The sequence below is a fragment of the Lolium perenne genome, chromosome 1 (genome assembly GCF_019359855.2).
Source record: "Lolium perenne isolate Kyuss_39 chromosome 1, Kyuss_2.0, whole genome shotgun sequence".
NCBI classification, from domain to species: Eukaryota; Viridiplantae; Streptophyta; class Magnoliopsida; order Poales; family Poaceae; genus Lolium; species Lolium perenne.
In genome coordinates, this window is record NC_067244.2 from 265,359,483 (window position 1) to 265,370,219 (window position 10,737).

The following is a 10,737-nucleotide window of genomic DNA, read 5'->3' on the forward strand; positions in this document are numbered from 1 at the left end:
ACACACTCACACACAGACCCAACACATATTTCCTATACCAACTATACACGCGAGGGAAGGAGGGGAGAGGCCGGGAGTAGTCAACCTCCGCGCGCTCCGAGCAAGAGGGCCCAGGAGAGCACGTCGTCACGCCGGTCCAGGGGTAGGCGACATCTCCAGAGAAGGGCGTCGTCGCGGCAGCACTTGCGGACCAGTGCCAAAGACCAGTGCCAAGCCCATGTTTCAAAAGTCCTCCCCGAAAATCTAGACGAAAATTGATCCAGAAAAAAAAAGTTGAATCTACAACTTGGAAGGAAACAAGTTTTATAATAGACGCACTTATTGTTGTATCATTAAGAACATTTGGAATCTGAATTCATGGGATATAACTTTCACCAAGAAAACGAAAACTAGATCATCCTTCAGATACGGAGATTGTGACATTATTTGCCCGTATTCTGAATGAAGAACAGCGGTCTGTAAGAGATGTATTTGCCTTAATTTTTCCGATTTAGCAACACTGAGGATGCACCCAAAATTTTAGTATGAATGTTTAGATGAGGGTCACATGGACCGGCCTTCTAATCCAAGAAAAAAAACTGAATTGTTTAGCGCGGACCTAGAGTTGACATTGCAAGCATATATAGTTAGCGGATCTCAGAACAACTGGCAGCATGCCAGCATGTTCCTAATCTGAAGGAAGGAGATCTGTAGAAGATATTTTTTCCTTAATTTTGTCATAACATCTTGCATGTGTTCTGACATCAATCTGACCGACTCAGTGCAACATGTGGTTGGAGACAAAGACTGACAGATAAGTGGCGGATGGATCAAGCTGGAATCTAAACGATCCATTTTGCAGTACTTGCCTGCATTCTCATGTGATCGTTAGGTGGGGAAATATGAATTTAAGACAACAAGACGTGCTGACTTCAGTTTCTAATCCCGTGAGATAGGTGTGTGCCCAAGATTATATAACTGAACCGTCCGTAGACACTGATACACAACACTAGACAAGCTTAAGAGAAAAATCGCTTCGGGTGGCAATGGCGTGCAGCAGCACTGGTGAGCAGACTCCTGCATCGTCCTCGCCGATCGGATCCCCCTCACCGAGTGATGGCGTTGGTAGAGCTGGCACATTTGCCGAGCTCCTTGCTCAACGCCGGTGCGGCGGATCGGATCAGCTGATACCTTATGCGCTGCTGACGCCCGCCCCTTGCGGGCACTGCGGGAAGATCGACGATGTTAGGCGGGCTCGGCTGTCGGAGCACGACACCGGCGGCGGCGTTCCTGATGGCAGCACGCCGCTGGACCGCCGCGTGACGGTGTCGTCGGAGGCGTCGCTCGTCGAGCAGGTCGCCTTCGAGGGCAACTCCTGTTCCACGTGCGTCAGGATGATCTACCGGAAGAACCGGTGGCTGGACGACGGCGGCGACACGCCGCTGCACTACGCTGCCAGGTGCAGAAACCTCAGGATGCTTTTCCATTTCATCTGTTTGGTCGGCGATGAGTACGGCCATGCCGGGGCCGCGCTAGTGCTGAGGAAACTCAACGGCCGGAACGAGACTGCCCTGCATGAGGCGATCAGGCTGGGAAACAACGGCATGGCCGGGCTTCTGATGTGGGTGGATCCAGAGCTGGCCCTGTATCCTGCACCCGGTCAGGGCACCTCGCCGCTGTACCTGGCTGTGTCCATGGGAGACGAGCTCATCGCAAGCATGCTGCACCGTGAAAGTGGTGGCAACCTGGCCTACTCCGGGCCAGATGGACAGAACGCATTGCATGCTGCGGTTCACCATGCATACGGTCAGTATGTTTCTCCTGACATATCATACTAGTTTATCTGTTTCGGCATATCTTATTTCCAGACATACCTCGGGGATTAGGTAATATCATCACTACGTAGTAATCAATGTACATAGATCATAGTTTTCGATAGCGCGCTATAGTGGCGCTATAGCGACCTGGAGGAGACGCCGCTACACTATGGCCATTTTAGCCGCTATGGCAGCTATTGCCATTTTCGCCGCTATATCGCCGCTACATCGACGCTATAGCGCCGCTATTTTTCCATTATATGCATATATATTGTTAAATTGTTATTTTTATACATAATTTACTCATATTTTTATTTTTTTAGGCAAAACGCTATCTGCCATAGCGGCGCTATAGCTTAGTAGCGGCAAAAAAAAAATGGTGCCGCTATTCAAAATTTTGACATAGATACGTCACATCACACTTACTCCCTCTTATTCACATTACTTGAGATTTTACCCAGTCTTAAGTCAAACACAAGTTTGACTCATTTTGTAGAAAAGAATATCAAAACGTACAATACCAAATTAACATTATTATATTCGTCATCAACTATGCTTTCACATTGTACTTATTAGATATTGTGGGTATTGATATTTTTTTAGAGTTTATTCCACTTTTTACCCCCAAGATTGAGATTTGTGTCAAATGTTACTACCTTACACAATTACTTTCACATTTTACTTTATAATTTTGATTTTTGACCATATTTTACCCCCTCTTGACAATTCAACTATTTTTGACATGTTTTTGATGAGCTGGCGCCCATGTGGCAGCGTCGTCCTGCGCTTGTGGTGCTGCCACATGGGCGCTAGCTCATCAAAAACATGTTAGAAATAGTTGACTGGTGAACGGGGGTAAAATGTGGCCAAAAATGGAAAGTATATGGTAAAATGTGGAAGAAATTGTCTAAGAAGTAAATATTTGACACAACCCTCAAGCTTGATGATAAAAAGTGAAATTAAACTCTTCTTTTTACGAAGTTAGTCAAACTAATATAAATTTGACTTTAGAAAATGATAGAAATCCCAAGTAATATGAATAGAAGGGAGCGTTATCGAATTTATTACAACTGCTAGATCACCAAAAAGATAAGGGACAATATACTTCAACACTCCCTGTCATATATAGGCTCCGTAAGGCTTTTAAGTTTTAATTAACGCGTAATGGATGATCATGATGGTTGCCGCAGATTTTTGCGTTTGTTGTGTCTTAAAATTGAAACATGTTGCTCTAACATTGTATACCAGCTGCCATCTCATATTACCTAGCTAAAGATCTAAGCTTCGGGGGAAAGGCATATGTCAATAATTTATTCTAGTTCTCCAAATTCGTATCTTTGTGAAGAACATTCTGTCCTCTCTCTTTCCAACCACTACAGGAATGGACGCATACGCCGACGGCCGGCTGCCCTCGGCGTAGCCACGCCTGGCCCTCGGCGTAGGCTACGCCGACGGCAGCCCTCGGCGTATGGCGTCGGCGTCTACCTCCCTCGGCATAGACAATATTGCCGTTGGCGTAGCCCGGCCCTCGGCGTAGCACGCTACGCCGACGGCAAAACCGTCGGCATACAAATTTTAAAAATTCGAATTTTCTTTTTCCAAAAAAAATTCAAAAAAAAATTCAAAAAAAAATTTTCTATATGCCGATGGCAGTTTTAAAAAATTTCAAATTTTAATTTTTTTTACATCATTTTTTTACTTGTTTATCTTTCACCATACACTTTTAACTCTAAGTACACTTAATCTTAGGTTAAATTACAATCATGGCTAAACTTCCCAGTCGGTCAACCATCCTCACACTATTCCAACCTCAGCACGCTTAACTTCTTGGTTCCATTCGGATGAGCTTCCCTTAAAGAATTGACACCTTGCTGATAATAATAGCCTATCAACCCTATTAACCCTTGGACCGTGATGTCATAACTCTTTATTTTTGAATTCCAAATAATTACTTAAGTAAACAATAATGAATATATAAGTAACAATGAATAATAATAATATTGAATTTCAAATAACAATAAAATGATTTTATTTTTTGGTTTTTTTTCTATTTAATATGGAATAATTAATATCTTTAAATCGAAAAATCGAAATTCCACAAATAATATGTCTAAATCGATCAGAAAAATGAGAGGAATCTAAATATAACATCCATATCATCATTTGAACCTAAAAATTAGAGGAATCCAAATATGACATCCGGTTTGCCATATGGCCAAAACGGCCCCGTCGGGAGATGCGAAATGGCCGTACCGGGCGCGCTAGTGCACCTGTTCACCATCGTGCTAAACGGAAAAAAATTAGCACATAAAGTGATGTGTCTTAGACCTAAAAATATTTTTCGCGGAATTTATTGAGCGACGAAAAGTGTACCCCTAGTTCAAATCCGGTCAGTTTCCAGCGGATTCGGCGGGACACCGTAGGAAGCCGCAGGGATTCCCAGATAGCTAGCGCGCACATATGGCATGTGATATGTGGTGCGGGGGCGGTGTCCTACTACTACGCGGAGGTCTCGCGCAATACAAAAATACGCCCCATGTAGCTGCTTCACAAAAAAAAATCGTTTTGGCACCCCGAAAATGAAAAAACCATCGACCATGGGTCGGATTGGAAATCCGCTTCCGGGGCCTTGCTTCCCATCCCAGGGACCATGCACGTGCCAAATATGGCCTCGTTCCGACAAACTATGCGGTGTCACAGGCCGTTTTCTACTCATTTCCCCTAAAAGCTATAGAACTCCCGACTTGATAGCCCTGTTCGTGAAGGATTTTCCAAAATAATTGCCGTATCCCAATTCCGACTTTTGGAGTGGTTACTAGGACACATAAAATGATGTCATGCGGCTCCGCGGGATTTTCTGACTTCGTTTAAATTTCCATCTGGCCAAAACGGGAACCCGGGGACATATAAGAAAGTATTTGGAAATCCGCACTCGGGGCCTTGCTTCCCATCCCAGGGACCACGCACGTGCCAAATTTGGCCTCGTTCCGACAAACTATGCGGGGTCACGGGCCGTTTCCTACTCATTTCCCCTAAAAGCCATAGAACTCCAGACGTGCTAGTCCTTTTTGTGAAGGGTTTTCGAAAATACTCAAATCCTCAAATTCGAATTTGAATATCAGTAAGAAGGATCAAATTGATTTGGAAATGATTCTACTGGACAGGTGACATCAGTACCTTCCATTTGCAAAAGGATTCGCTCGATTTAAGTTTCTACAACTTGAATTAGGTCCAATATACTCGGATTCACATATTCAAATTCGAGTATTTGAAAGTAATTCAAAAGTCCAACTTTTATTGTACCATTGTGTTCTTCACATTTTTCTGAATCCAACGGTATATAATTTGCTAAATTTGGATAAGTAGAACTGAAGATACAAATTTTAGAATTTGCAGCATTTTCTGTCCAAAATAACAAAAAATCAGTAATTAGGAAAACTAGTATCACCGGATAGGAAATTTAATTACGACCCTAACACAAGAAGAATTATTTGAAACGGAGCTGTAGATCTATATATATGGAATTTCAAAGTTTTGTCATGAGCTAGAGCTAGCACCATTGATCGATCGATCCCTTGATCCGTATGTGTTGTTAACAATCTACGCGAGGGCTTTGCTATGCCTAGGGTCACCGTCGGCGTATCGGCGTCTACGCCGAGGGCTTTGCTATGCCTAGGGTCACCGTCGGCGTATCGGCGTCTACGCCGAGGGCTTTGCTACGCCGAGGGCACGCACAGCGGGCTGGCCTCGCCGAGCTCTACGCCGACGGCCCTGACCTTTGGCCGTCGGCGTAGAGTTTGGCCGTCGGCGCTTAGCCCCATTCCTGTAGTGAACAAGCATACCGAACCATATAGGATTCAAAATTTAATGATGAAGCTGATCTTAGCCCAACGCATATTTCTATAGAGTTTGCTCAAATTCCTTCCTTTATCTACTATACGTGTTGTTTTCTTGACCTAAAGGGCCTAATTAATTGCAGGTATGCTAGAAAAGCTACATTATTGGAACAAGGATCTTAGCAAACAGAACGACCGTAACGGCCGCACCCCTCTTCACTTTGTGGTTTCGTCGCAGTTTGAACCATACATCCATAGAAGTTGGTTTTGTTTCCCCAGTATCGGGTTACCGTTGGAACAACATGCTACATGGGGTGTACTTAACGCTAACCCATCTGCTGCGTTCCAGCAGGATAATAATGGTTTCTTTCCTGTACATATCGCGGCCTTGATGAATAGGTTGGTCGCCTTGCGTATTCTTGTCAAAAGATGCCCTGGTTGTATCGGTCTTCGTGACAACCAGGGAAGAACCTTCTTTCATATTGCTGTCCAGGCCAAGATCTTACGCATAGTAAGATATGCTGCACGGGAATCAATTTTCGCACCCATAATGAACACTCGGGACAATGATGGCAACACGGCACTACACCTTGCTGTGGATATTGAGCATCATTGGATTTCCTGCGCTCTCTTGAGAAATCAAGAAGTACTGTTGAATTTAAGCAATAACAAGGATCAAACTCCACTGGATCTAGCGAGGAGCAAGAAGTGCAGAGATTTTTCATATGGATTGGTACTAATTTAGCTTGCGCTCTCATGTTTCCTTCATGTCAATCTTATAAATGAGAAGTACCTTATATAGTTGCTCATATCGTTTTATTATATAATTCATTTTGCAGAATCCAGAGAACTTGATATATAACACACTCCTGAGTGCTGGTGCAAGGCACGGTAGCTTTTGGAGAGATCATCTCCAACAACTTTGCATTCCATTGCGAATGTCAAAATCAAAGGATGAAGAGGACCATTCAGAAAATGAGGATGAAGAGAACCATAGGAAAAAAGAGGATGACGAGAAAGAAGCCTCGGCTCAATTGACTGATTCGACCCGAACACTTGGCCTTGGCTCGGTACTCATTGCATCGGTGACATTCACTGCAACCTTCACTGTACCTGCAGGAATCAAAGCCAGCGACCACACCAACAGTGGTATACCAAGGCTTTTCGGTACGTGGCATTTCCATGCATTCATGATGGCCAGCACGTTGGCTTTCATCTGCTCCTCATTAGCTACACTTGGACTCATGTTCTCCGGCATGTCCATGGTTAAATTGAAGATCCGACGGATGTACTTCAAAATATCCGTGTTCCTCACCTCTAGTTCGCTCACTTGCTTGACTGTTGCTTTTTCGCTTGGCGTATATATGGTGCTGGCTCCAGTTGGTCTCACCATTTCCAGTGTCATATTTATCATCAGTCCTCTTTTGCTGATCTACCGAAACGCAGAAGTTGTTAGAGAAATGCTTCTTACGTACAGACCGCTGTATGTCAGACGGGGGCATGAATTTGTATGCCGGTTATATATACAACGTATCTTTCTGTTGATTCTAAGGGACTTTTGGCCCTTCATCTTCATAGCCATCTTCAGCTCGGCAGCATGAAGGAAACCATCAGCAGTATAAAGCCGGCCTAAAGAAGCGCCATCAGCTAGAGTTCCAGTGCATATCCCATTGTACATCTACTCCATACTGTTCATGTTTCGCATGTTAGCTTCTACCGTTGAACTTGACGTTGCATAACTGTTAGATAGTTTGAAACCGGCAGGGTGGATGGAGTGTGGGTCTATGAAGTCTCACTTGTTAATGTGACTATTATTTGTTTTTTTTGTTTTCTAAGGCGCAATGTAAATGTATAATAGGGTTATATATTAAGGATTTGTTGTCTAATAAAATTGTCTGATTTTTTCGGCTACAACCATGGAAATCATTATCAAGCCGTTTGGTACCCGTGTATTCATTTCACTTTGTCAAAATGAAATGATAACATAAATTTTGTGTTTATTCATTTTGTAGAATCTAAATTCCCATATCAATTTCCATGTCTGGCTGCCACATAGAATTATGAGATGAAGGGAAATGACAGGACTTGGCAAATGAATTCCATGACTCAATTGTCTGGCAGCCAAACACAATCGTTTTGGAATTGCTAAATGAATTCCGCTCAATTCCACCCAAATGATGGCTGCCAAACGTGTTGTATATGTTTACCTGTGTTTGATGCTCACCGATTAAACGCAACATGTTGGATCGAAATCAAAATTCCACCAGCAGCTCTTCGATGCGGTCTGTACTGAACAGTGAAGAGACGCAATGGTATAGCGACGCTTGGGGTAAGCATGGAATGGGCCTTACACTAGCCCGAGATAACATATGGGGAGCAATGGCTAAAATGGGCTAACAAATAAGGTGTAGGTGTTCTTCTTGGGAAAAAATGGTGGTCTATTAATACAGGTTTTTGGAATTTCAGTGGCATCACTAGGGATAACACTAAAAATTTAAATAGTATAGGTTGTAATTATTTTAATGCACCACATTGTTACTCTTTTATGCTGAATTTATGGCACAACAGATAATGATGTGATACCGTTTTTTAATAAAAAAAGTAAGATCCTTAGCAGAAATGGGGGGTAGTCTTTTGAGCTGAAAATATAGTATGTTGAAAAAGAAACCCTCCGGTTACAATATCAACTTTTTTTAGGCAGAAGGCACAACTTCATTTATATTTGAGATCGACAGCTGGTTACAATATCTAATTACATGAGTAAGAGTGCCCTCCGTGGTCTTATTATCCCAGAGCCCAACTAAGCCTGAAAAGCTAGCCTCGAGGTTGTGAGCCGCGTTGTTACAGCTGCGATGCGCCCAAGAGATACTGCAATTCGGCAGGTGCTCCAAAGAAGATCGGATTTGGTCGTAGAGTCCAGATGTTTGAGCTCTTATCTTAGGAGATTGAATCTCCGTTTCTCATCTTTCATATGAGATTCTAATTCCTCAATGGACTCATCCCTTTCATTGAGGGAGTCCATCAACAAATCGAACTTGACAAGAGCATCGCCATGAAGGGTGCATCTAACTTTGAAAAGACATTTAAGAATAGCCTCTTCATCTTGATTATCAGTTTTACCATCATCAAGAATGCTAGATAAAGAAGGTGGGGATTCCATTACCTTTGCTTTCCTTGCCATAAGACAAGAGTCAACGACCGTAGAGGAGGAAGAGTCATCGGAGTCATCACAAATCATTCTTGCCATGAAGGAAGATCCAATAACTTTGGGAGTAGAAGACTCTGTTGAGTAATCCTTTGAGTAGTCATATGTGAAGAGTGATCCGGGTTCGGAGAAAACCAAACCTGCCACTCCTGCCTCCTTCTCCTCATCTTCTCCCTCATCATCGGAAATGTACTCAGTACCAACAAAGGCTCTTCCCTTGTTCTTCTTGTATCTCTCATTTATTGGGTTTGGCTTCAATCTTGGCTTGACACCTTTGACAAACCTTGGCTTGTCTACCCTCTTCTCATAAGGGCACTCATTTGCAAAGTGATTATCTTCATCACAGTTGTAGCACATTCTCTTCTTCTCATTGGAGGAGATTGGGAACTTCTTCTTGTACTCCTTGACAAAGAAAGCAAAATATCGACCAATGTCACTAGTTGAAGTCATCTCCTCTTCTTCTTCAATATCATAGACTTCTTCCCTTTCTTGGTCTGCCCTGACCTTCAAAGCAAGGTTGTGGGAGGGGCCATCGACACGGTTCATCACCATGAGTCTTTCTCCTTCATTGGTAGCCACATAAGAGACAAGATCATCTGCGGATAGATCTGCTTGTTTGGGGAGGATTCACAAATGTAGGGCAAGGTTGGTGTCCTTCTGTTTGACATCAATCATGGCAATGACCTTGGACTTTATGAAATCTTCATTCATTTCAAAGTAATCATTGTATTTATCACATCCAAGGCCTTGACCTTCACTCAAAGAGCTCCAAATCTTCCATAGGCCTCAGCTATAGTATCTCCTTCCTTTATCATAAACAAGGTAGCCTCAGTCTTGGCTGACTCATAAAGAGACTTTTGAATAAGATTGGTTTCCTCTTGGAGTACTACAATCCTATCCCAAAGCTCTTTAGCTGAATCAATGTCATCGACTTGGTCAAGCAGCTTGCGGTTGATGCCACTTCTAATTTTGTCACATGCAGAAGCATTGAGTCGACGGTTGTATAATTCGGTGGAGGTCAACCTAATGGAATCTTGTGGCTTCCGGTGTGCATCAACAATGATCTCTCACATCTCCACACTGCAGCTGCGAATATGAGACTCCATAGAAGATTTCCAAATGGAAAAGTGAGTTCCACCAAAATGGGGAACATTCTCACTATGTTTAACTTGTTTGTAGGACTCCACAGGGATATGAACCCCACTAGAAGTCCCACCACTTAGGCTCTTAAGTATGGCACTCATTTCTGCCATTTGGTTCTGACGATCATCATCCTTTTTCTTTTTCTTAGCTTCATATGCTAAGAATCTAGATTTCATCTCCTTAACCAAAATAATAGAATCTTCATCCAAACCCTCGAATAGTTTATCCATCTTACTCTTAAGGCTGTAAGGTCCTTAAAAAGAGTCCAGGCTCTGATACCAATTGAAAGTTCAGAGATGGTAAACCTAGAGGGGGGTGAATAGGTTTCTACAAATTTTAGTTCTTTCTTTGCAGTATTAGGCTTTTCGGAATATAAATGTGAGTCTAATACAAACTAGGTGAGGCAACCTAGATGATAATGCAAGTATCTTAAGCACGAAGGCTCTCACGGGATATATAACAAAAGTAAAGAGTTCGGTTAGGAATAACCGAAAGCACGCGAAGACGAAGATATATTCATGTGTTCCCTTCCTTTGCAAAAAGGTACGTCGCGTTTGGAGAGGTGGGGATCCCACGAAGGATTTTCCAATGCCACGAAGGCTCACCTTCTTCTCCGAGCCTATCCCACGAAGGAATATCCCTTTCACTTGTGGTAGACTTTGAGGCAGCCTCCAAACCTTCACAATCTTGTTAGAAGTAAATCCACAGCCCGGATGCTTCCGGAAAATTTTGAGCATGTATCTCGAAGAATACAAGG

General features: G+C 43.0%; 1 protein-coding gene across 1 annotated transcript; it reads left to right on the forward strand.

The window, feature by feature from the left end:
- Window positions 1-774: 774 nt before the first annotated feature.
- Window positions 775-7,486, forward strand: LOC127327920 (uncharacterized). Its single transcript, XM_051354743.2, has 3 exons — window positions 775-1,785; window positions 5,776-6,365; window positions 6,472-7,486. The coding sequence occupies exons 1-3, from the start codon at window positions 1,026-1,028 to the stop codon at window positions 7,231-7,233; spliced, it is 2,112 nt and encodes a 703-aa protein (XP_051210703.1). The 5' UTR covers window positions 775-1,025; the 3' UTR covers window positions 7,234-7,486.
- The last annotated feature ends 3,251 nt before the right edge of the window (window positions 7,487-10,737 follow it).